The following is a 27,097-nucleotide window of genomic DNA, read 5'->3' as shown; positions in this document are numbered from 1 at the left end:
CCGCGACCGCAACGTTGCCATGGTCATGTTCTCGCAGTGAGAACATGAGCCATTCATAAACGCTGCCTCCGTGTGGGTCGCGCCCAGACACGAGAGACAGCGATCATGACCATCCGAAGTTGAGAGAAAACGACCGCAACCAGGAATAACACACGAACGGAAAGGCATCTTTAAAAAGACGCATCTTTAAAAAGACGTTCCGTGTGTGCGCTCTTTTAGAGAAATATATACTCTTTTAGAGGGGAAAAATGCTCTTTCAGAAAATATACTCTCTAGTTTTTCTGCCGAAGCGCCCAGGCGCGTTCTCTGCAGTGCACCAGTGCAGAGGAGGGAGAAGCCGCTGAAATGCGCCGTCAGATCCAGCAGAGGTGAATGAACAGTGCTATTCAGCTCAATGAGCATGACCGTTCGGCTCCGAAGAGAAAATCTGAATGAGTGGTTGCATACCAGCTCCTTTTATACCCGTATGTTCGGGGGAGTGGCATGCAAATACCACTCGCCAATTTTCATTGGCCTTTTATCAAAGACCAGAGGTGTCTCGGGCTCCCAAGTGTGACCCCTAGTGTCACTACATCGACACCAACGTCGAGTGAGTGACAGATAGGGAACAGTTGTACATAATGAATAATGTAGCAGCACCTTAAACATGTGAGTTGAATGCTTTACCATCACCCCAAGCTGTGTGAATACGTACATTGTTTAAGATACAAGTGTTGAACTGAGGTTGGCTAAAGTGCTAAAGCTAGTGGCAATACAAACCGTGCGCTTGAAACGTCACTTCCTTCAGCTGTTAAACGGCAAACGCTTCTGTGTAGTAAATTTTTTTCCATTTGGGACATACTACACTTTGAATATCCATACACTACATGGCTGAGTGCATAGTACAGTATATTTTGTAAGTGCATAGTGTATAGTGTGTCATTTGGGACAAAGTCAGGGTCATTTTTGATTTCACTTTTGACTTTAAAAATGCAAAACAAAAAAAAGAAAATGCAAAAAATTGTTGCACATTTAAAAAACATAGACGTGCAGTTTACAGTGATATTTTTCAGGTATGGAGTTTCCAGTTCAGGGTTCTGAAAGCAGAAAGTCATGGGTAGAGCATTGGGGAACAGAGCAAAGTTACTACTAAAGAATAAACCTCAGCTCTGTGCAAATCACTGTCATTTCCACAGCACTGTCTTGCCACCAAACATCCGTCAGGGAGCGTGGTCACCATCCACAGCCTTTAGCACTCAATATAAACCTGTGAGCCTCTGCCGGATGCAATTACACATACCTCTGTCTGCGTTGGCACGGAGTGTGTTTATCTGTGTGCATGCGTGTATGCGAATGTTTGTGTTTCCTCTGGATACACACACCTGAATGCATCTTTGAGCAAATGGGACTACTTGGAGAAATCTGGGGCAAATTTGGGGGTTGTTTGTTTGGGGAAGGAAAAATGAAGCCAAAGAGAGTGTAAAAGAATTGTGTGTTTGGTGATGTTTGTGGCTTTGGAATGAGCATTTAAATATTCATTACCAAGTAAATATGGATGGAGTTGGTGTAGAAGGGGTGCTGGGGAGAAATGAGAGACAGGGCAGTGATAGAGAGATGGTTTGAGAGTCATAAAGCTGGTTAGACTTACATGGAAAATGCGTTTGACTCCTGGGACCAGGTTCTCCGTCCGTAGCTTCCAGAGCACGGGCTGAGGGGAGTTCAGGACAAAGACCAGCGGTTTCTGATGCACAAGCAGTGACTGAATGGGCCGCAGATGTAACGCCACCTGGACACAGCACATAAAGGGGTCAAATGAGAGGGAGAGAGAGGGGCAAGGAGATGTGGGAGGGTAGTGAAATGAAAAGCATAACCGTCAGCAACAAAAAAAGAGTGCTGAAGACAATGAGGACTTTCATTAAAGACAGGAAGAACACATGGGGATCCAAACTGTGAAGGCCACCACAAAGATTCAGCCAATAGAACACAAACAACTCTCATTCCTCTCCTCTGATCACATATTCTCCTTTCCTGTCCTCTCTTCCTAGGCTGGTTTATGCTGGTTAGTACTGTTTTGGTGCTGGTTAAGCAATGCCTGGCAGCACGACTCTTCTCATTGAATTATTGATGGTTAAAGGAATAGTTTATCTAAACGTTTTTTTACAATGGCAGCTGATAGGGACTCACTTTAATTCTTAAAAATGGAGCTAAAATAATTGTAAAAAGTAGTCCATGTGACTTGTACATCATGTTCCAAGTCTTCTGAAGCCCTAGGATAGGTTTTGGTGTAAAATAACTAAATAAATAAACATGTTCACATGTTAAAGCAAGAAATTACAGTGGCGATGTTTTTGCGATGTTCAAGCTCTTCTTCATGCACTCAAATCAAATCAAATCAAATCACTTTTATTGTCACACAACCATATAAACAAGTGCAATTGGGTGTGAAATTCTTAGGTGCAGTTCCGAGCAACATAATAGTCGTGACAGTGATGAGACATATACCAATTTACAATAAACATCAGATTTACACAACACAATATAAAATCTAATATACACATAATTACACACAACACAATATACAAATAATAACATACAATGTACAGTATACAATACACACAATATAGAATACACATTATACAATACAAATAGTATATATAGTATATATAAAATGTACAGTAGGTTGTATTGTACTGTATTGACATTCAGGCTGTCGGCTGATAGTAAGTTGCCAGTGTGTTGTTAAGAGAGAATATAATTTATGACAGTCCGGTGTGAGATAATAAGAGTAATAAAGTGCAGTGCTGATGTATTTTGATCGTGAAAGATCAAGAGTTCAAAAGTCTGATTGCTTGGGGGAAGAAGCTGTCATGTAGTCGGCTGGCGCGGGTCCTGATGCTGCGATACCACCTGCCTGATGGTAGCAGTGAGAACAGCCCATGGCTCGGGTGGCTGGAGTCTCTGATGATCCTCCGAGCTTTTTTCACACACCGCCTGGTATATATGTCCTGGAGGGAGGGAAGCTCACCTCCGATGATGTGTCTGGCAGTTCGCACCACCCTTTGCAGGGCTTTGCGGTTGTGGGTGGTGCTATTGCCGTACCAGACGGAGATGCAGCCAGTCAGGATGCTCTCTACAGTGCTGGTGTAGAACTGTGTGAGGATGTGGCGGTTCATTCCAAACTTCCTCAGCCGTCTCAGGAAGAAGAGGCGCTGATGAGCCTTCTTCAAAACGGCCTAAGTGTGGACCGACCATGTGAGTTCCTCAGTGATGTGGACACCCAGGAACTTAAAGCTGCTGACTCTCTCCACTGGTGCTCCATTGATGGTGATGGGGCTGTGTTCTCTTTCTCTTCTCCTGAAGTACCACAAGCTCCTTTGTCTTACTGACATTGAGGGAGAGGTTGTGCTCCCGACACCAGTGTGTCAGAGTGTGCACCTCCTCTCTGCAGGCTGTTTCATCATTGTCAGTGATCAGACCTACCACCGTCGTATCATCAGCAAACGTAATGATGGCATTGGAGCTGTGTGTTGCCACACAGTCATGTGTGTACAGGAGTGGGCTGAGAACACAGCCCTGTGGGGCTCCAGTGCTGTGGGTCTGTGATGAGGAGATGTTGCTGCCTATTCTAACCACCTGGCGTCTGCTTGACAGGAAGTCCAGGATCCAGCTGCACACTCGTGAGCCATTCACAGTAAAATTACTTCAAATTTAAGTTTTCAAATGTCACTGTTTAACTTCAGAAGACAAGGACTATGACACATAAGTCGCATTACCTTGTTTTTTAACACTTTTGGGTCCTTTTTCAAGCTTTAAAATGAGACACTATTAACTGATATTGTATTGAAATCAGCAAATGAGACATCTTTTAAAATTCAAACTAGAGTTCAGCAGAAGAAAGAAAGGAATGACTTGAATTTTCATTTTTGGGTTAACAATTCCATTAAAACTTCTGATGGGGACCGATTATGGGGACAAGCATACAAACATACATACTCTCCTTTCCTACAGTAATGTTAGTTCCAAAAACGACTACAACAGCACTGTGTTTGCCTGTTACTTCTTATCACTTTTTGCTATTTATTTATTCACCCTGCTGATAATCTCACAGTGACTGAGAAAGCAGTGTTTCTCTTTGAAAGGCCACAATAATATGTGGCCTCACTGGTATTTGAACTTTCACACACTGGCTCCTTTGTTCAAAAACGATGGTGAGAGAATATGGAAAAGGGAAGAGAGAAAAAGAAAAATACACTGAGAAAAAACAAGCTGTGCATTCAGTTAGTCTGTCATTCCAATTGTTCAAAAATCTGTTTTAGATTTGGAGGAGGTGTTTAGTTGGTGTTTTGGTGATCTATACCCTGAGCTGCAGTCTCTGACAGTACCCGGTGGGCCAAATATAACCTGCTGATTTAGGGACTGCAGTGCATGGGGTTGAAACCAAACTCCATTCCACACATGGTCTGATTAACAACCTCTCAACACTGACCTGACAAACAAGCACTGCCTCATCACCTTTAGAGCTTATTTACTGACCTTCTTCATCCAACAAACACTGACCAATGGACTAGAAATAAATTTAAAATCACATTCCTAACTATGAGAGATAAAAGCTTAACAACGTCAGAGGTTCTCAGAGGTTGCTCTTTCATAGCTCTGGAGACTTGAAGGGTTATTCCACCCAAACATGAAAATTCTCTCATCATTTACTCACCCTTCTACCATTCCAGATGTGTATGACTTTCTTTCTTCAGCAGAACACAAATAAAGATTTTTAGATGAATATCTCAGCTCTGTAGGTCCATACAATGCAAGTGAATAGGTGCCAAATTTTGAAGCTCCAAAATCCACATAAGGGCACATAAAAGTACTCCAGACGACTCTGGTGGTTAAATCCATATCTTCTGAAGCGATACGATAGGTGTGAGTGAGAAACAGATCAATAATTAAGTCAATTTTCCTTTACTTTCACTTTCTACTTCTGTTTTTGGTGATTCACATTTTTCATGCATATCGAGAAGAATTTATGATAAAAAAAATTACTTAAATATTGATCTGTTTCTCACCCAACACATGGATTTAACCACTTGAGTCGTATGGATTACCTTTATGCTCCCTTTATGTGGATTTTGGAGCTTCATAATCTTGGCACCCAATCACTTGCATTGTAAGGACCTACAGAGCTAATATATTCTTCTAAAATCTTCATTTGTGTTCTGCACAAGAAAGAAAGTCACACATCAAGGATGCCAGGAGGCTAAGTAAATCATGAGAGAATTCCCCTTTTTGGGTGAACTATCTCTTTAATGAGACTTAATATCAGCTCCTCAGAGGTTTCTCATAACATTCCTTAACAGATTTGGATGAGAAATGTTTAAGTTCGTTTTGAAAACTCTTACTTTTGAAACAGACTTGCAGGAAATGCATGTGAGAGTTTTCTCAGGAAGCAGGAGACCATGTAATCTCAATGTTTTCTAGAGGAATTAACTGGGATATCTCATTTGGGATATCCCATCTGGGATTACTCATTGTGTTTCTCCTTACAAATGAGATCATATTGTGAAAATATTTTTTTTTTTTTTTTTTTTAACATAATTTCACTCTTTGTCCTTTATCTTTCTGATCTAAATTTGTTTCTCAGACTAATACTATTAAACACATGAGACACATTCTCACGACTAAATCAGAACAGGCAGTGTCAAATTATTCACTTAACAAATTAGTCAATTACACTATTAGGCACTGCAAACTTAATCTGTCAATGACATCATGACAGATTCACACAAAATACTGCAACAAGTCTTGCTTGCTTTGATGTATTCACTCCGAAATTGGGAAAAGTTCAAATTAATTGCATATGAAAACTTTATCATTGTAACAGACACATGATTGGATATCTTATTTTATTCTTGCACTTGATAGCAACATTGGGCCCAGAAGGTCAAACCAAACAAAGTTTTGCTTGTACATTCAGACTCGAAAAAAAGAGAACCTACTGTAACAGTCTGTTGACTTGTTTAATTTTATACTGTATCAAATCAATTTGCACTTTAGTCAGTTTGACCAATCCAGATAAACTGCTGACCTTATCTGCAATCGCCATGTCTCAAATGGAGAACTTGATATAGACTTGCGGTCTTGTGGCCTTCACTTGCGCTGTCCTTGAGACCGTTTGGTGTTCCATTTTAATTTTACAGTTCAAAAGAGCTGACTTCACAGCAGACTACTTCCTATTTGGCCATGCAGCTTTAGGTTACCAAATTGTGGCAACAACTGGAACTGGGCTAATTCTTTATGTCATTAAAGGGATAGATCACACAGAAATGAAAATTCTGTCATCATTTACTCACCCTACTGTTGTTCCAAACCCATATGACTTTCTTTCATCCATGGAACAAAAAATGGAGATGACAGGCAGTATGTTAGTCTCAGTAACCATTCACTTCCTTTGAATATTTTTTATATTCAATGAAATTAAATGGTGACTGATGCTCAAAGTCTGCCTAACACCTCTCTTTTTAGTTCCATGGAATAACTTCAGAAGAATTTAAATTTTTTGGGTGTACTTTCCCTTAAATAGTTCACCAATGCACTGTATAAGGAGCAGGATTGTAAGATCAGTCCATACCTCGACCAAGAAAACTGAATCAGATAAAAGACAGCCATAAACTTTGCCATGTCAAGATGTCCATTTGAGAGGAAGCAGACATGTTTGTAGATGGAATTTAGAAGTGTTTTTGTGCTGTCCTGAATGACAGCCACTTGAGCCACATCTCCAGTGAGTTCTGAACAAGACTCTGAGCTACCTTACGAGTGGTCTCCCCCATCCCCCACAGATCTGTGTGGGAGAAAGTTGGAGCAAATGAGAGTGCAATAAAAGTGCAGCAGTAATCATAACAGCAGGGCCTTTGGAGAGCAGAGAATGGAAGAAATTACAGAGTGCTTATCACGAAGGGTTTGGCAGACACAAGCGCACATAGACACACAAGCGAGAGACCCTCACTTTTTCATTCCAGTTTCTTTCTTTTTGTTTTTCCTTGCTTGCTTTCCCAATGTTTGTACTCAGTGGAAAATTTTCAATGAGCATCTAATATGCATTTAAGCCTCTCCCTTGGCTCAGTCTGAGCAAACGTATACAAACAAATACTACATGCACAGACACCCTTGGATTCTGAGTGCAGAGGAAAAAAATAAATGGATAAATCTATTTGCTAAATAATTTTAGAAGTTCACTGCAAAATTTAAATATTGTCATTATTTACTCACTTCGTTCCAAACCCGTATGGTTTTCTTTCTTCTGAGGAACATAAAAGAGATGTTAGGCAGAATGTTGACGCTGCTCTCTTCCATAAAATGAACGTGAATGTGGACTAGGGCTCCAAAAAGCACCATTAAAGTATTCCAAACACTTAATATGCTGTATTCCAAGTCTTTTGAATCCAAATTATTGCTTTATGTAAGGAACAGACTGAAATTTCAGTTCTTTATTCGCTGAACATCTTGTTGACTGCGGTGGTCCCCATTCACTTCTTTTATGTGGAAAAGAGCAGCTCAGACATTCTCCTAAATAACTTATTTTGTGTTGTACAGAAAAAAAAAGTCCTACAAGTTTGGAATGACATGACGGTGAGTAGATCATGACAGGATTTTCATTTTTGGGTGAATTATTCCTTTAAGCAAGAAACGGGAAGAAAACAGGAGGAAAGAGTTTTCACTGAAAGTTATGATGCAGAAAGACAGACGGAAAGAGGTGTAGGGAGAGGTGTTCAAGCGCAGACTGCTTTGGTTGTTTAAGTTGTGGAATTTCAGAATCAGACAGAAACAATTCCGAAATGAGTGAGTCATTTAGAGGAGGCACAAACACAGTCGCGACAATCCAAAACTGCTCCAAGGTGAGAAGCAAATTACCATGGTGCTGCATGAGCTAAAAAGCCAGCTCTCCGAAGTGAGCTCAAAAACTCCTCGTTAGACATTGGCAACATTGGGAATTGGGAGCACTGATTAGTCCAACAAATCACACAGGTTCTGTGAATCACCATCTGTGATTCTGTAATACATATATAATGCATGCCCTAAACTCAACAATACGGCCAATACAATATGGTTTACAAAAGAATTTGACCTGAGATTCACCATCACAATGCTCATAGTGAACTCTATATGGCACAGAGAGGGTGTAAATTTTAGACATACACATATGACTAACATACACATTCTTTTTCCACCAACAATGTGCTGGTGTCCAATCTGGCAGTCCACCCTAAACAACTACATTCTGTCAACATTTACTTGCCCTCATGTTGTTCCAAGCCCATATGACTTTTGTGGAACACGAAAAGGAGATTATTACCCATATTAGACTATTAGCCTCAGTCACTTTTTTTGTACGGAATAAAGATACTGATTATCATGATAGCGCCGCGGATGGCTGCCTCGGTGTGTAGCTCCTCAGTTCTTTTGTTGTTTTTGTTTGTTTGTCCTGTGTTTAGTCATCTTTTTCCAGTCAGTTTTAACAGAGACGAACTGCTGAATATTCGACAGCATGTACCAGACAATCTTTTCCCGGTTTTCGAATATTCAGACGTTTTGCTAGACATTTTAGTTGGAGGCGCAGCTCTGCTGTTCAAGAGACGCAGGCGAGGGAGACGAGCTGGTGCGCTGGTCAAACTCCGTCGGCATGGATTTCGAACAGCGCTGCCGAGTATTCACTTAGCGAATCTCCGCTCTCTTCCTAACCAAACGGACAAACTACATCTCCTCACCCGCACAAACAAGGACTTTTCAACCTCTGCTGCCTTGTGCTTCACAGAAACCTGGCTCAGTGAAGCCATTCCGGACAGCGCGTTACATCTGCTGGGCTTCCAGCTGTTCAGAGCGGATCGCATCGCAGAGTTAACGGGGAAAACGAGAGGCGGTGGAACATGCTTTTATATCAATGAAAGTTGGTGTACAGATGTAACTGTCATAATTTGATGTGCTGTCATAATTTGGAAGCACTCTTTATTAACTGTAAGCCTTTCTACTCGCCACAGGAGTTTTCTTCGTTTATTCTGGTAAGTGCGTATATCGGTGTAATACCCGTGTAATACCAGGACTCAGTTATTATTATTCTTGGGGATTTTAACAAAGCAAATCTCACACATGAACTGCCCAAATACAAACAGCACATCACATGCCCCACCAGAGACAGGAACATACTGGATCACTGCTACACAACAATAAATGATGCATATCGCTCTGTCCCTAGAGCAGCTTTGGGACTCTCTGATCACTGTCTGGTTTATCTTCTTCCAACCTACAGGTAGAAATTAAAATCAACCAAGCCAGTAGTAAGGACTGTAAAGAGATGGACCAATGAAGCAGAGCGGGAACTACAAGCCTGCTTCGATTGCACAGATTGGAGTGTTTTTGAGGCTGCAGCCACAGACCTGGACGAGCTCACAGATACTGTTACATCATCTATCAGTTTCTGTGAGGATATGTGCATTCCTACTAGGACTTATTTAAAGTTCAACAATGACAAACCGTGGTTTACAGCAGAGCTCAGGCAGCTTCGTCAGGCCAAAGAGGATGCTTACAGGTGTGGGGATAAAGTCTTGTACAATCAGGCCAGGAACACACTGAACAGGAAAGAGTGGCTAAAAGAAGATACTTTGAGAAGCTGAAAAACAAGTTTTCAGCTAACGACCCTGCATCAGTGTGAAGTGGCATGAAACAACTCACAAATTACAGGTCTTCTACCCCCAACCCTGTAGGGAACCAACAACTGGCTGACGACCTGAATGTGTTCTACTGCAGATCTGAAAGGCCCAATCTCACACCCCACACCCACTCTGACCTTCACTTCACACAAACACCAACACCTCCTGCAACCCCCCTCCTCCCCTCTACTGCTACTCAACCTGCACTTAAAATCTGTGAAGATGATGTGAACCGCGTCTTTCGGAAACAAAAGACGAGGAAGGCTTCAGGCCCAGATGGCATCTCACCAGCGTGTCTTCGATCCTGTGCTAACCAGCTGGCCCCCATCTTCACACAGATCTTCAATAGATCACTGGAGCAGTGTGAAGATCCATGCTGCTTCAAATGCTCAATCATTATTCCTGTCCCAAAGAAACCAAAAATCACAGGACTTAATGACTACAGACCTGTCGCCCTGATGTCTGTGGTCATGAAATCATTTGAGAGACTGGTGTTGGCCCACCTGAAGAACATCACTGGACCCTTTCTAGATCCACTTCATTTTGCTTATCGAGCAAACAGGTCTGTGGATGATGCAGTCAAAATAGGACTGCATCATATCCTGCAACATCTGGACAGACCAGGGACATATGCAAGGATCCTTTTTGTGGACTTCAGTTCAGCTTTCAACACCATCATCCCAGCTATACTCCAGAATAAATTACACCAACTCTCTTTTCCCACATCTATCTGTCAGTGGATTACCAGCTTTCTGACGGACAGGCAGCAGCTTGTGCAACAGGGGAAAATCACTTCTAGCACCTGTACAATCAGCAATGGTGCCCCCCAGGGATGTGTGCTCTCCCCACTACTCTTCTCCCTCTACACCAATGACTGCATCGCCAAGGACCCCTCTGTCAAGCTCCTGAAGTTTGCAGACGATACCATTGTCATCGGCCTCATCCGAGATGACGATGAGTCTGCATACAGAAGGGAGCTTAAACAGCTGGCTGTCTGGTGCAGTCAAAACAACCTTGAGCTGAACATGCTCAAAACGGTGGAGATCATTGTGGACTTTAGGAGAAACACCCCAACACTGACCCCCCCTCACCATTCTAAACAGCACTGTGGCAGCCATGGAGTCATTCAGGTTCCTGGTCACTACCATCTCACAGGACCTGAAGTGGGAGACCCACATTGACTCCATTGTGAAAAAGGCCCAACAGAGGTTGTACTTCTTTCGCCAGCTGAGGAAATTCAACCTGCCATTGGTGCTGCTGATACAGTTTTACTCAGCAGTCATTGAGTCTGTCCTCTGCACTTCAATAACTGTCTGGTTTTGTTCAGCTATGAAATCAGACATCAGAAGACTACAAAGGACAGTTCAGACTGCTGAGAGGATTATTGGTTGCCCCCTGCCCCCCTTCAAGAACTATACACTTCCAGAATGAGGAAAAAGGCTGGAAAAATCACTCTGGACCCCACTCACCCTGCCTACTAGCTTTTTGAACTGTTGCCATCTGGCCGATGCATCAGAGTTCTAGCACCAGAACCATCAGGCACAGGAACAGTTTTTTCCCTCAGGCTATCCATCTCATGAACAGTTAAATTGCCCTATTGAGCAATAACTATGTGCAATACACAGTTTAGTCTTTCTTATGTTTATCCAACACATCTAACCTCTTCTGAAATTTCATTCCTCTGAAAAAAAAAAAAAAAACATTTGCACTGTACATAACAGATTTGTATTTGCACTGTACATAACAGATTGCATTAGATTTGCACTACCCATGTGTATGTGTGTATGTATGTATGTGTGTGTCTGTAAGTATGTGTATAATTAGTTTTATTTTTAATTTTTTATTATTATCTATGTCTTGCTGCTGTTTTTGTATTGTGTTTGTATTGCTGTACACTGGAAGCTCCTGTCACCAAGACAAATTCCTTGTATGTGTAAGCATACTTGGCAATAAAGCTGATTCTGATTCTGATTCTGAAAGTGAACCTTTAATAAGGCAAACATTCTGCTAAAATATACTTTTGTGTTCCAAGTAAGAAAGTCATACAGATTTGGTACAACATGAGGGTGAATAAATGACGACAGGATTTTTATTTTGGGGTGAACTGCCAGATCCCTTTCAAATTGCAGGTTTCAAACTAGGAACCACTAATATCAGTAGCCAGTGGGTGGGCAAAAATTTTTTTAAAATAAGACTAGCCTGATGCAACACAAAACAAGATTGCTCCAATTATAGTCAACAAATCTGTCAACACTGGAATCGCCTGATGGACACCCTGTCCCTATTATTGTAACACGGACTCAGGCTGAGTGGGATCCATGTGCGGTTTATTAAAACACAGCAAGTTCAGAGTACAGACAAGTGTGGGTCAACCAACAATATCAGAAGCAGGGCAGTAAACGTGGTATAACAGGCAGAGGATCGGTGCAGGCAGCAAACAGCAATAGAAATAGTCCAGGCAACAGTGGTAGGCAGGCAGCAAAGATTTGTACAGAGGTAATCCAAGGCAGAGTCAAACACGGGCAGAAAAACACAGGAAATAATAATGCTCAGAAATGTAGCCGGGGCAAACAAGACTTCGCAAAGAGTGAACACACACGCCGGGCTTAAATAGTCTGAGTGATATGGAACAGATGTGCAGTAATCAGTCCAGGTATGTGGGCACTTGGGAAATGTAGTCCAATATTAATACTCAGGCGAGTGAGACCTCCAGTGGCCGATTGAGGAATCTTCACTGGCACTTGTGACAGAAACCCCCCCCCCCCGTGAGTGGCTCCTGACGCGAGAGCACATCCGACGTTGGGGTCTTCCTCGAGGTCGAGGGGCCGGTTTCTCCAGGTGAGTCCTATGAAATTCTGCAATGAGACTGTGGTCGAGCCGCCTTGACCCAGGACCTCCGGACCATACCCCTCCCAATCTATTGGATCTGGCTTCCTTGACATCTGGAATCTAGCAGATCTCGCACTAGAAATGCCTCCTCGCCATCCACGATCATGGGTGAGGGGCCTGAGTCACTGCCTTCCTCCTCCACCCTCAGACCACCGGCAGGTTTCAGCAGTGAGACATGGAAAGTGGGAGAAATACAATAATTTGGAGGCAATAGGAGGCAATATGACACAGGATTAATTTGTCTCAGAATTTTGAAAGGACCCACATACCTGGGACTGAGTTTCTTGCAAGGTAAGCAGAGACGAAGGTTCCGGGTTGAAAGCCACACCCACTGTCCTGGAGTGTAGTTGGGACTGGGACGACGATGGCGGTCAGCTTGCTCTTTTCCCCTGTTTATGGCATGCTGTAGATGGACATGTGCTTGGTCACAAACAGCCTCACTTTGTTGAAACCAGTCGTTCACAGCAGGTACTTTGGACAGTTCACCAAACCATGGAAGGAATTTGGTGAGTTCTTGATTTAGACGTTCCGTCTGGCCATTAGACTGGGGGTGGTAACCTGAAGCGAGACTTATATTGACATTAAGTAATCGAAAGAAAGCTGTCCAAACCCTTGATGTAAACTGAAGGCCCCAGTCAGAGACAATGTCTTCAGGAAGACCACAGTAGCAGAACACATAATGGAAGAGGTGTTCTGTGGTTTTGAAGGCTGATGGGAGCTTAGACAGGGGTATTAGTCGACATCCCTTAGAGAAGCGATCAATGACAGTTAATATGGTGGTGTTACCTTGAGAGACTGGTAGATCGGTGATAGAATCAATGGCGATGTGGGACCATGGTCGTTGTGGTATGGGCAGAGGTTGTAGCAGCCCTGCCGGTAGTTGTCTGGGTTTTTTTGCTGTGGCGCAGGTGTGACAAGCGTTCATGAATGTACTGGTGTCTGCCTGTAAAGTTTCCCACCAGAACCGATTTCTTAACAATCGTACTGTGGTAGTAATACCTGGATGGCCAGAGCTTGTGGAGGAGTGCACCCAGTGGATTACCTTTTCTCGTAGACTTGGTGGCAGAAACGTTCGGTTGGGTGGGCATTTTGGAGGAGGCAGGTTTTGTACGTGGGCCTGGGAGATTTCGGACATGATGTCCCACTGGACCGGAGCTAGAATCAGAGAGGATGAGATGATGGGTTCTGGAGAGGGATTCTGAGGAGTGGAGTCATATTGACGGGTTAGTGAGTCGGCTTTGATGTTCTTTGATCCTGGATGATAAGTGATTGAAAAGTTAAATCGAGTGAAAAATAGTGCCCATCTGGCTTGTCTGGGGTTTAGTCTTTTGGATGAGCGCAGGTATTCCAGGTTGCGATGATCTGTTAATACCAGAAATGGATGTCTGGCCCCCTCCAGCCAGTGTCGCCATTTTTCAAATGCTGCTTTCATGGCTAACATTTCACGATTGCCCGCATCATAATTCTGTTCAGCAGAGGAGAGTTTACGGGAGTAGTAAGCACATGGGAAAAGCTTAAGAGGATTACCTTGGCGTTGAGAGAGGATAGCACCAATACCAGTGTTTGATGCGTCTACTTCTACCACAAAAGGTACGTTGGGATCAGGATGATGTAGAATTGGAGCAGAGGTGAAGCGATTCTTCAATTCATTGAAGGCTTGAATGGCATCAGTAGACCAGCGAAGCTTGGTGTTTCCTCCCTTTACCATGACGGTGAGTGGAGCGGCGACAGTGCGGAAGTTTCTGATAAATCTTCTGTAAAAATGAGCAAATCCTAAGAATCGTTGTAGTTCCTTTACTGCAGTGGGTTGAGGCCAGTTTAGAACTGCCCATACCTCGCCCTCATCCATAGACACCCCTTCTGGACTGATGATATAACCGAGGAAGGAGATTGAAGTTTGGTGGAATTCAATACAGTTGGTGTTCCATGAGACACTTCAAAACTGCCCGGACCTGCTTGACGTGTTCCTCCAGGGTGTCTGAATAAATCAAGATATCATCAATATATACAATTAAGCACTGGTTTAACATATCTATGAATATGTCGTTTATGAAGGATTGGAACACAGATGGATTATTGGACAGCCCGAAAGGCATAACGAGGTATTCATAGTGCCCGCTGCTGGTGGAAAAGGCAGTTTTCCATTTATCCCCCTCTCGAATGCAAATGAGGTTGTAAGCGCAGCGCAGATCGAGCTTGGTGTAAAACTTAGCAGTTCTTAGTTGTTCCAAAGCTGTGGGGACCAGGGGTAACGGATATCTCAATTTGACCATTATATCATTTAGACCACGATAATCAATACAAGGACGAAGGCACCCATCCTTCTTTCCCATGAAGAAGAATCCTGCTACTGCCAGTGAAGTGGATGGATGAATGAAACCCTTGGCCAGTTCTTCTTCAATGTACAATTTCATTGCTTTAGCCTCAGATTCTGACAGGGGAAAGATTATGCCTCTAGGTAGTGAGAAACCAGGTAACAGATCAATAGCCCAGTTACTAGATCGATGTGGTGGTAGTTGCGAGGCTTTGGTTTTACTGAAGGCTTCAATCAGATCAGCATACTCAGAAGGTACATGTGGTCCTATGTTGGATTTGCTAGTCACCATAGTCAATGTACCTCTCTATGTACTCAATAACTGTCTTTTTAAATGCTGACAGCAATTCCTTGCTCAAAGGAAAGGGGTGTTGACTATTGCCAGAGCTCCCAAAGTTTGAGTACACTAAAAACATTCCCTAATTAGATGCCAAGGGATGCTAGCTAAGCAAAACATTAGGCCTTGCTGAAAATAACCATCAGAATTTGTTATTGGGGTCTTAGTGTAAATTATCCTGAATATACTTTTTCTTTTTTTGGTGTATTGCTCACAACATATGAAGAGCTGTTGTGCTTCGGCCTGGGTCATGTTTAGATCTCATTCCCCCTCTGTCTCCCTCCACTTTCGAGTCAGTTCTCAAATGTCCTTTCTGGTAAAGGCGATAAAGCCAATTAATAAAATATATGAAAACGTTATACAAGGTTATAATTGATTTTATGCTTGTGCCCAGCGAAGGTTCAAAGAAGGGGAGATACAGACAGTAGAGGTCAGCCGATAATGGATTTTGACAATACCTATGACTAAGGTGGGAAAAAGCCAATTTCTGATTAATTGATCAAAAGTTTTTAAACCAATATGATGAATGTTAATGTGCATACATCCCTTAACTTCTCTCTGTTGGTGTTATTAATCAGCAACAATTTTAAGAGTTAGACTCTGTGTTGTGCATAGTTATTTGTCACAACAACAACAAAAAAAAAACAACAACAAGGAGTCAGTGATTGTTTTTATGTCCCTTTTTTAAGAAATGGCTGTACTCTCCAACCCTCAAGCATCGCTGACAGAATAAAAAACTATCAGTGTTTACTTTTGCAGAAATCTGATAGTTCCAAAAGCTGCTATTGGTTGCTATTAATCAGCAAAACCAACAAATTGCTACAAAACACAGAGAAGACAAGCAATTTGGAATCATACAGGGACAAACTGGGAAACTGGGAAAAATTTAAATTTGGATTCAAAGGTGGTGGAATAATTTTCCAGAAATTGTCTAACATTACATTTTAAGCCTTAACTGCACACATTCACACAAGTTTTTTAAAAAGTTTTTTTATTGTATTTTTTTACTAAAAATAAAAAGAATTATTTTAACTTGGGGCCCTGGGTAGCTCAGCGGTAAAGACACTGGCTACCACCCCTGGAGTTTGCTAGTTTGAATCCCAGGGCGTGCTGAGTGACCAGCCGGGTCTCCTAAGCAACCAAAATGGCCTGGTTGCTAGGAAGGGTAGAGTCACACGGGGTAACTTCCTCGTGATCACTATAATGTGGTTCGCTCTCGGTGGGGTGCGTGGTGAGTTGTGCGTGGATACCGCAGTGGATGGCGTGAAGCCTCCAGACGTGCTATATCTCCGCGGTAATGCGCTCAACAAGCCACGTGATAAGATGCGTGGGTTGACGGTCTCAGACGCAGAGGCAGCTGAGATTGAGGCGAGTCACTACACCACCACGAGGACTTAGAACACATTGGGTATTAGGCATTCCAAATTGGGAGAAAAAGGGGAGAAAAAAAATTATGTTAACTTTTGAAAAGACCTACTGTGATTTATAATGACTGTCTTCAGGAAATAATGCAATGTTTACACATTTGACGCACACATGTGACCGTGTGAGAGCAAAACACTGTTAACTTTGCTTAGCAAAGCAGAGATTTGTGCTGTCAAGAGATTTTCTTGTAAAAAAAAGATCAAAATCACTCCCATGTGTCTGTACATGATCTTTGCTATGACTGTTTGACGGCACTTTGTTTGAAACAATATAGAGCTATGCGAGTGTTTTCCATTTAAATGTGTATCCTTGGGTGGGTGTGTGTAAGTGTGTTGTTTGGGCGTATTTATGCTGTGTTTGCATCTTTGTTCTTTCTGGATGGATGAAGGAGAATAAATGAAGTAAAGATGGAGCGATCGAGGGGCAGATTATTGCGTTGAGTGCTGTTATCACTGCCACACACTGATCTGTGACCCCTCAACCTGAAGCCCCCCTTAATGCACTATGATGTCTATCTGTTGTGTCTGAGGATACACACACACACACACACACACACAATGTGGAATGGACACTGATAATCAACACAGGTATATCTACCTCATCAGCCCTCTGTGCAGACTTTCTAGAGCACGTGAGCAAACCGATAGCCATCACGTTGTGTCGTATGTGCTTGTATGAATTTGGGGGCAAGTTTATATGATAAATCTGAAAAAAAGCCTCCTCATGTGTGTTATCCGTTGATGCGCACCGACCTGAGCTGATTAAAGAATAAAATATACAAAGATTATTATTTTCAATAAACATGCACTTCTTTCATAAAGCACAGAGCTCAAGCATTGACTCCACCTGACAGCACACAAATGTTAGACCTGCTGCCTTCATGCAAAATTAAATGTATTTCGTTGGCATAATTGTGAGCCAGCACAGTCTGTGCTCAAAGCGTGGAACTGTCACAAATTATTTCTGTTCAGAGTGCATGAGAAAGGAATTCATAGAGAACCCCAGGATGCTTTATCTCAGTGGTTCTAAGATTTTACAATAAACATCAAGTGGCAACCCAACACAGTAATGCAACTGTTATCGCTCAATAGTAAACAAAAATGTCAATAAAAATTAAATTAAATAATTACATGTATTAATATTACAGAGAAATGCATATGCCCAACAAAATGCAAAAATTTTAACTAACATGACAGGCTGAATAGGAAAATGGACAATGTTGGTTTCTAAATGTGTTTCGAACTTAATGGTTTTGTGCTCCTTGCAACCAATTGACTGCATAAAAGAAATTGTAAACAGCAAAAACCATGTTTATCCTTGCTGCAAGTGAACATGTATTTAATGCCAGTTTTATTTTATTTCCCTTGCCTTGTTTGTTCGTGTTTTTCAAAGATGAGGGCATGTCACTCAATATGTCCACGTTGGTATTAGGGAATGGCATGAGTACTCGAGTAGACAATATGACCAAAATGCCCATCCCTAATTGAATGAATGAATGAATGTTGCATTTATATAGCACTTTTCTGACTCTACACTCAAAGTGCTTTACACAGTGAACAGCGGACTCTCCTCCACCACCACCAGTGTACAGCATCCACCTGGATGATGTGACCGCAACCATAGTGGCCAGTATGCTCACCACACACACCAGCTACTGGTAGAGAGGAGAGAGTAGAGTTATAGAGCCAATTAATGGATGGGGACTATTAGGAGGCCGTGATGAATAAGGGCCAATGGGGGAAATTTGGCCAGGACACCAGGGTTACACCCCTACTCTTTACAAGATGTGTCCTCTGATTTTTAATGACCACAGAGAGTCAGGACCTTGGTTTAACATCTCATCCAAAAGCTGGCTTCACTAACATTTCTTCCAGCAGCAACCTTTGTTTTCCCCAGGGTTTTTTATTTTTTTTATTTTATTTTTTTTTACAAATTTTGGGCCGCAACCCACCAGTTAAGAATAACTGATTTATCTCTTGCTCTCCTTTCTTCTGTCATTGAATCTTAAGGTATAAGATACAGCTGGATAGGCTCCTGATTAAATCCATTGTTCCATCCAGCGATCATAAAATTAAATTCTGCAAATGAACATATAAAGTATGCATATCTGTCAGAGTTGGTAACGTGTTATGTAGTAAGATGTACAATTATAATCAGATATGTTATTATTATTATGGTGTTGTTTTATTATTATTATTTATACTATAATACCCAAGTTACTTTTTCAAATAAGTAATGCATGTTTTTTTTTTATTTTTATCGACAAATACAAATACACTGTTTCAACAAAGCTGTCTATAATGCAACTGCAACTGCAAGCGGCGCAACATCTATAGCATGGTATATTTTCCTGAAACTATGTCGGGTGAACAAACACTTGTCCACAGCCAAAATCCCACTTTCAAAAAAACACTTGTAAGTATAGCGCTACCATACTGTAAGAGATAGGGCACCAGTTACTTCCATAGTAATCATATGGATATTACTTTCTGATATAATATATTCAGTTACTTTTTAAGAGCACTGCAGTAATTTAACATGTTTTGTGCAAGAGCAATTTTTTAGATTCATTTTTTGGCTGGAGGTGGCACTGTTGCTGCTGCCCTCTTCACCTCATCAAAATCTCATGTTTGGGTTTGTGGGGCTCCAGCCCCTCTAAGGATTCCACCTGATAAAACAATCATCCGCTCTGCCTCACGCTGAGCCGCGGCCAAGAGCTAGCATTTGATGTTTAACTTTCACTAAACTGATTAGACAAAGATGGCCTGTGAGGAAGATTAAATTGGCTTGGCTTTGTTTATTTTCAGCCACACTGTGAAATAACACTCTCCGAGTGGGATAAGAGACACGGGCTATCTGTTGTTGCTCTCATGTTGCTAAGAGAAAATTACGCTTGTTTGTCAAAAGAGGGTGGTTATTTTTGTGACACAGACAGTTTTGACACGGGAATTGCCACACCCAGTAAACATCTGATAACTCCCATGGTCCTACACTATTACACACACACACACACACACACACACACACACACACATGTTTGTGCGGCTATCCTTATGTGGACTCTCCATAGACATAATGATTTTTATACTGTATGAACTATAGATTCTATCCCCTAAACCTAACCCTCACAAAAAACTTTCTGCATTTTTACATTTTCAAAAAAAACATTGTTTAGTATGTTTTTTTAAACGATTTGAATTATGGGGACACTAGAAATGTCCTCATAAAACACATTTATAGTATAATACCCTTGTAATTACCAGTTTGTAACCTAAAAAATGTTCTTGTAAACCACCCAAACCCACCCACACACACACAAACTCTTGTCCCCACTACTTACTGTCCTTATCACATCTACTGCCACAGAATGAATGCTTTGTTTCCCCTCTCTCCATGACCCCTTTTTTTCACACACACATGGGCCTGTGAGCAAAGAGAAGGGTTCTGGCACTTTGATCCTTAGGTCACTGATGACTGAGACTGATGAGATCATTGCTGTTTCATTCATTCAAATGAAGGAGAGAGCTAACCTGGAACTTAAGGATTACTGCCCAAGCGGCATGTGTCAAAACACAGCCATTCTCTGCCTCCTGCAACAGGGGTATCAGACTACCACCTTCCACCCAGGTCTTTGTGGAGGTGGCAGTGATGGAGGGAGCAGACTGCAGGCTTGAAAGGGCCTCTCTGACTGGGCTGGTTTGCCGTCTGCACAGGGGTTTTCGGTGTAAGTGTGCTTTAAGTGGAGAAAATCTGTCTCCCTGAACTCTTAAGATAAGGACACTGAGATCCAATGAAATATATTTTATTTCCCAGCTCTCACGGTGTGGGAGAAGCTGTTTTGATGTACAGGGCTGCAGGGATGGCCACAGACATGGCTCTTTATCAAAAACGCAGAAGAAAGACTCCTTAATGAGTCAAGATCATACTGCACTGCCAAAAGAACATTCCACTGCATCACCTCACATCATCCCAACCTATATTCCCAGAAAGGCCTGTGTGTCGTAACAAATATATTTCATCATTAAAGACCCCTTGAAGTAAAAAATGGAGTTCTATGGCTTTTAGTTCATGTCTGTTAGCTTTGAGGCCATCTATACGCTGGTGTACTCATGACAGCTTGACTCAACTTGTTTACAGGGGTGTAAGACAAAGTTTTGTCCAATTAAATGTTCACTATACTGTATATGAAATATTCAGAAAATATGTCAACACAGCAAAATGTTCAATAAACCATTTGTGCATTCTCAAGAGTTATTTTTGGATATTTGTCTCGTCATTTGACAGCTACCAAGCACAGAGGCAGAGGAATACTGGGAAGAAATAGTGAATGGGATAACGGCACAGAATAAAACCTGCATCACCAACATGAGCACTATGGCTCAATATGTCTAAAGCACACATGCTTACTAATGCAATAGTAAGCATGTTTTGACAGTTTCAAAGTTCTTCAAAAGAAAACATTTTTTTTTTTATTAATTTGCATAATTATTGAGAAAAATGACAAGTTATTCACACTTTAAAAGGCCGCTGAAGAGAAAGAAAGTACTGTTATTTTTTCAGTGAGAGTGATGAGGCAGTAAAAGCAGTATGCACAGTCACTGCAAGGTGTTGAGTTTCACTTAATTACCAAATGCCGCAGTGCAGTCTGAGCGTTACAGAGCAAAATGCTGCAGTGCATTTCTTTCTGTTATTGAGAGGATAACACAACCTGTGCCATTTATTGTAACACCGTACAACACACGGGCACAGAGAAAGAGAGACGGACAGGAAACCATTCATTCTGAATTAAGACTTTAAAAGAAAGTATGTGTGTGTGTGTCTATGTGTGTGAGGGGAGCAGAGGGAGGGAGACTTTTGATGGATTTCACATGAGGATGTTAGTTCAATGTGAATAATAGGGTAACACTGACACCTTGCAGCTGCTGCCTGTGTACAGTATATGTGCCTGTGAAAACATTGATTTTCTATGGGTGCTTCTCATTTCTGAAATTGTGCATCCTTGTTTCCTTGCTTCCTTTCCTCGCTTCCTATCTTCACCCTCTTAGGAAACAAGGAAATTATGGAAGGGAAGGAAATGAGGACAGAGGAATCGAAGCTAGACTCATTTGTAAAATTAAATGTCCTTTCTCACTCGCGCGTCACTTCAGAGCGCATTTTCGCGCAGCTGCAGTACCTCACCGCTAGCCTTTATGTTATTGAAACTTTATTTATTAATACAGGTGCATCTCAATAAATTAGAATGTCGTGGAAAAGTTCATTTATTTCAGTAATTCAACTCAAATTGTGAAACTCGTGTATTAAATAAATTCAGTGCACACAGACTGAAGTAGTTTAAGTCTTTGGTTCTTTTAATTGTGATGATTTTGGCTCACATTTAACAAAAACCCACCAATTCACTATCTCAAAAAATTAGAATACATCATAAGACCAATAAAAAACATTTTTAGTGAATTGTTGGCCTTCTGGAAAGTATGTTCATTTACTGTATATGTACACAATACTTGGTAGGGGCTCCTTTTGCTTTAATTACTGCCTCAATTCGGCGTGGCATGGAGGTGATCAGTTTGTGGCACTGCTGAGGTGGTATGGAAGCCCAGGTTTCTTTGACAGTGGCCTTCAGCTCATCTGCATTTTTTGGTCTCTTGTTTCTCATTTTCCTCTTGACAATACCCCATAGATTCTCTATGGGGTTCAGGTCTGGTGAGTTTGCTGGCCAGTCAATCACACCAACACCATGGTCATTTAACCAACTTTTGGTGCTTTTGGCAGTGTGGGCAGGTGCCAAATCCTGCTGGAAAATGAAATCAGCATCTTTAAAAAGCTGGTCAGCAGAAGGAAGCATGAAGTGCTCCAAAATTTCTTGGTAAACGGGTGCAGTGACTTTGGTTTTCAAAAAACACAATGGACCAACACCAGCAGATGACATTGCACCCCAGATCATCACAGACTGTGGAAACTTAACACTGGACTTCTCCATCCTTCCTCCAGACTCTAGGACCTTGGTTTCCAAATGAAATACAAAACTTGCTCTCATCTGAAAAGAGGACTTTGGAACACTGGGCAACAGTCCAGTTCTTCTTCTCCTTAGCCCAGGTAAGACGCCTCTGACGTTGTCTGTGGTTCAGGAGTGGCTTAACAAGAGGAATATGACAACTGTAGCCAAATTCCTTGACATGTCTGTGTGTGGTGGCTCTTGATGCCTTGACCCCAGCCTCAGTCCATTCCTTGTGAAGTTCACCCAAATTCTTGAATTGATTTTGCTTGACAATCATAAGGCTGCGGTTCTCTCGGTTGGTTGTGCATCTTTTTCTTCCACACTTTTTCCTTCCACTCAACTTTCTGTTAACATGCTTGGATACAGCACTCTGTGAACAGCCAGCTTCTTTGGCAATGAATGTTTGTGGCTTACCCTCCTTGTGAAGGGTGTCAATGATTGTCTTCTGGACAACTGTCAGATCAGCAGTCTTCCCCATGATTGTGTAGCCTAGTGAACCAAACTGAGAGACCATTTTGAAGGCTCAGGAAACCTTTGCAGGTGTTTTGAGTTGATTAGCTGATTGGCATGTCACCATATTCTAATTTTTTGAGATAGTGAATTGGTGGGTTTTTGTAAAATGTGAGTCAAAATCATCACAGTTAAAAGAACCAAAGACTTAAACTACTTCAGTCTGTGTGCATTGAATTTATTTAATACACGAGTTTCACAATTTGAGTTGAATTACTGAAATAAATTAACTTTTCCACGACATTCTAATTTATTGAGATGCACCTGTATATTCATAATAAATTCAAATTATTCAAGATGCACTGTTGAAGTATGTGACAATTATGGTTTATTTAAACCACAAAGGTGAAACATGAATTAAATCTGTTGTGGAAATAAGGAGTATAAGGCAATTCAAGAATCAGGTGCTTTGACCGAAAAAACTTTCACATAGGATGCTACAGTGTTTCCTCGTTCAAGCGTCCTCGAAAAGATTCCTCCGTCCTTCATCCTTGCCTCCTCGCGTTGCATTTAGAGAATTGGTAAGTCCTTAATGATGGCGGACTTCAATCGGTTTCCGGGTCATGGCCTCGAGAATGGAGGAGTGAGGAAACGAGGATGCACAATTTAGGAAATGAGAAGCACCCTATGTGTAATTGAATTTTTAAATACAAGTGTATATGTATTTGATAATTTCATTTTCTGCCTGGGGTCAACTTGTAGGGTACAACAGGCTAAAGGCTCCATGGGGTAAAAGGCTCCATTGATTTTATTTTCTCCCAAAACACTAAATAGCAACAAAAATTACCACAGGACTTTCCTAAACACCTGTTTGTCACTATACACTGTACAATTTTCCTGTTCCATGAAATCATTGCCTGTGGTGTCTAAAAGTTGATTTTGAGGCAATTTTATCTATTTATTTTGCAAATTTATGTAGCTAATGAAAATCCCTGAAATTAACACATTTCTTTTGAGACTAAATACTTATCATTTTCAGTTTTGTTTAAGGTGATTAAATCAAACATTTTTCAATAACTGTCCAGTAAGTGAAAGGATAGCATTTGGGGTAAAAAACAAACAAACAAACAAACAAACAAACAAACAAACCCTGTTGCAGGGGCTAAAGGTCCTTATTAAACACATTGTTTTTCTTAAGTGGGGGGAATAGATATGTAATGAAAAATGTTCAAAGTGGGCTCACATTGACTCATCCAATTATAATAGAGATTAGTTTGTTTATAGAATATTTAAGATGTAATAAAATACCAAATGTGTTTGAAATTAATAGGACATGGTTGTCTTTTTCTGAAGTTGTAGTTACTCAAAAAGCATCTTGCTGTCTCAAAATTATTTCCATTAGTTGACAAATTGTGCAATAAATTGACAATAACTATTGCCCTGGTATCTACACAATATCACTTTAAACCCCCTGGGGGCCTTTTTCCCCAAGTGAGGGAGCCTTTTACCCCAAGTGTGGGTTAAGAGGCTCACTCACCACCTTTTTTAAAAATTAAATTTTAATCTAAACAACCTTCTGTTATTATTTATTTTCACACAAATTATGTTGCTCCATCAATATTCAATAAAAATACATTTAAAAAACTGACTTTGATACACTCTGTGACCAGAAAAAATAAACATTTCCTGAAGGGGTGCCTTTAGCCCCCTTGTACCCTACTGTAAATCAAGGTTTTTGTGCAAAAAAACAACCATAATTTTGTGTTTCATTCCTTTTTTTTTTTTTCTTTTTTTTTCAGAGAATACAGAGAGAATTAACCATTAGGCATCTGTTTAAACTCCCTCTCCGCATATGAAATGAGTAACAGTGCCTCCTCAAAGGCTGAAGGTTTGCTTCTGGGGCAAATATAGTTTGCACTGCCCGATCCTTCAATAACAGTCTCTTTGCATTACATTGCATTGCCTGCATTACAGTGTAAAAGGTTCACAAAAAAATCCATGCAGAAATGTGCCACACAACAGTAAAGATCGGAAAATGGTCAAGGACCTTATTTAAAAAAAAAACTTCAGCCTCTATTTTCAAATATTGGGATCCTTCAGGAAAATATACAGAGCAACAGGTGCCATACACACAAGATTTTGGTGGACTTCACCATATTTTTAAACGAGTTCTTCTGGTGTATAGGAATAGGGCTGGGCACAAAAAAAATAAATAAATATATATATATATATATATATATATATATATATATATATATATATATATATATATATATATATCATGCTATCAGAGAGATCCTTTCATTGCGTGTTGAGAGTAAAAGTTGTTCCATGTAATCTGTATCCAAAGACGAAATCCACACAACCGATTTGTCATTGAATAATGTCTCTTTTAATACTCTTTCTGTTCTTTACAGTTAGTTGTTGATCAAAAACAACAAAAAATAAACATCTAATTGTAATCAGGCATAGCACGGATGAGATAATGCCATTTGAGTTTCTCTCGTTAACATGCGCTCATTTAAAGCCACTGTTTATAGAAATGCCGGATTTCCTTGAAGAGACAGTTAGCACATGTTCAACAAATCAACGTAAATACCTGTAAATCATACAAATTATGCAATTAAACAATAAAAATGTAACCAAATGTAATATATGGAATATAATGTCATATTTATTAATTAAATACATTTATTTTTTCATTAAAAAGCTAAAATGTGACAAATTATGAAAAGCTTGTAAAATATAATTAGTAAACTTAATATTTTCATATTGAACCTAGTTAGAAGATCCCCTGTATAATTCACAGCATTAGCTGGGAGAGAATTTATTTTATATGTAAGAAAAAGGGACATTATAACTTAAATATACCCATATGAATCGATATCAAATCGAATCGAAATCTGAATCGAACAGAAAGCTTGTGAATTGGAATCAGATCAAATTGGGAACTCTGTATCAATACCCAGCCTGAAAAAAAATACTATTACTATTCTTAAAAAAAAGTACTATTGAAGAATCCATTGCAGAGGTTTGGAACGAGATATTTTTGCAGATAAGTTTCAGTAAATGGTCTTCTTGAACTGGGGTGGAAGTTTTGAGTTCTGAACCTTACAGTATGTTTACATATTACATCACATTCATTTATTTTTAATGATATGACTTTGAAACATGGCTTTAATTGTTTAACATATACTAATGGACAAATTCAGTCTAGATTGGCAGGACTAAGATTCTAAACTAAGGAGCTCTATACTTGTACTGGCAAACAGCCCTCAATTTCCTGTTTTTCATCTCATTTCCTGCCCTCTTTCCTTGAAATACACCCTGTTACTAAAGTAATGCTTCAGATTTCCCTCTCATTTTTGCCCTGTCAGTTTACTGTGACGATGTGTTCAAATACCATGACAGCAGAAAGAAGTCAGAGCACTTTTGCACACACTGCACCAATTGCATTGACTTTGTTTTGCAAGGAACCACAGAATCCTGCAAGACTGACCATGACCCCAAAACACACTTCCTCTGGGGCCAGACCCAACATCTTCACCCCCGTCTGACAGGGTTAAGCCTGAGAGGTGAGGTAGAGGATTTAGAGCATTTGGAGGATAACCTTTCCATAATCGATGACAAGTCGTGTTTGTGCTGATTCTGTAAACAAGCATCCGAGAATCACTCCAAAACAAACAGGAGGATGGCCACTTCAAACAAAAAGAGATGAATTTATGAACTTTAAGCCCTGAGCTACAGTCCAAGAGACTGCATGACAAACAGATTGCAAATTTCTCACATTGTGAAGGGCAAGAGATGCTATTATTTCTAACGGGAGTTTGCGAGAAAGACAGGGTGTGTGTTCGCCCGTCTCTGAACTCTGAGGCACCATTAGATCAAAATGTACAGACAAAGGATCCAGGACTTTAGACATAAGTCATGGTTTATTATGGTGGTGGTGTAGTGGACTAAAGCACTGAACTGGTAAGCAGAAGGTTGTTGGTTCAATCCCCACAGCCACC

At 40.8% G+C, this 27,097-nt stretch overlaps 1 protein-coding gene across 4 annotated transcripts in view; it reads right to left on the bottom strand.

Moving 5' to 3' along the window:
* Positions 1-27,097, bottom strand: part of LOC127449630 (transforming growth factor beta receptor type 3-like) — a 228,145-nt gene that overhangs the window by 109,089 nt on the left and 91,959 nt on the right. For all 4 annotated transcript variants that reach the window (XM_051713153.1, XM_051713152.1, XM_051713154.1 and 1 more), the window contains one exon: positions 1,628-1,765. In XM_051713153.1, the coding sequence (XP_051569113.1) occupies positions 1,628-1,765 (138 nt within the window). The remainder of the gene's footprint in view (positions 1-1,627; positions 1,766-27,097) is intronic.

Source organism: Myxocyprinus asiaticus, chromosome 12 (genome assembly GCF_019703515.2).
Source record: "Myxocyprinus asiaticus isolate MX2 ecotype Aquarium Trade chromosome 12, UBuf_Myxa_2, whole genome shotgun sequence".
In the NCBI taxonomy this organism is placed as follows: Eukaryota; Metazoa; Chordata; class Actinopteri; order Cypriniformes; family Catostomidae; genus Myxocyprinus; species Myxocyprinus asiaticus.
The sequence above is the reverse complement of the archived record's forward strand: the minus strand, read 5'-3'. Positions and strand labels throughout refer to the sequence as shown.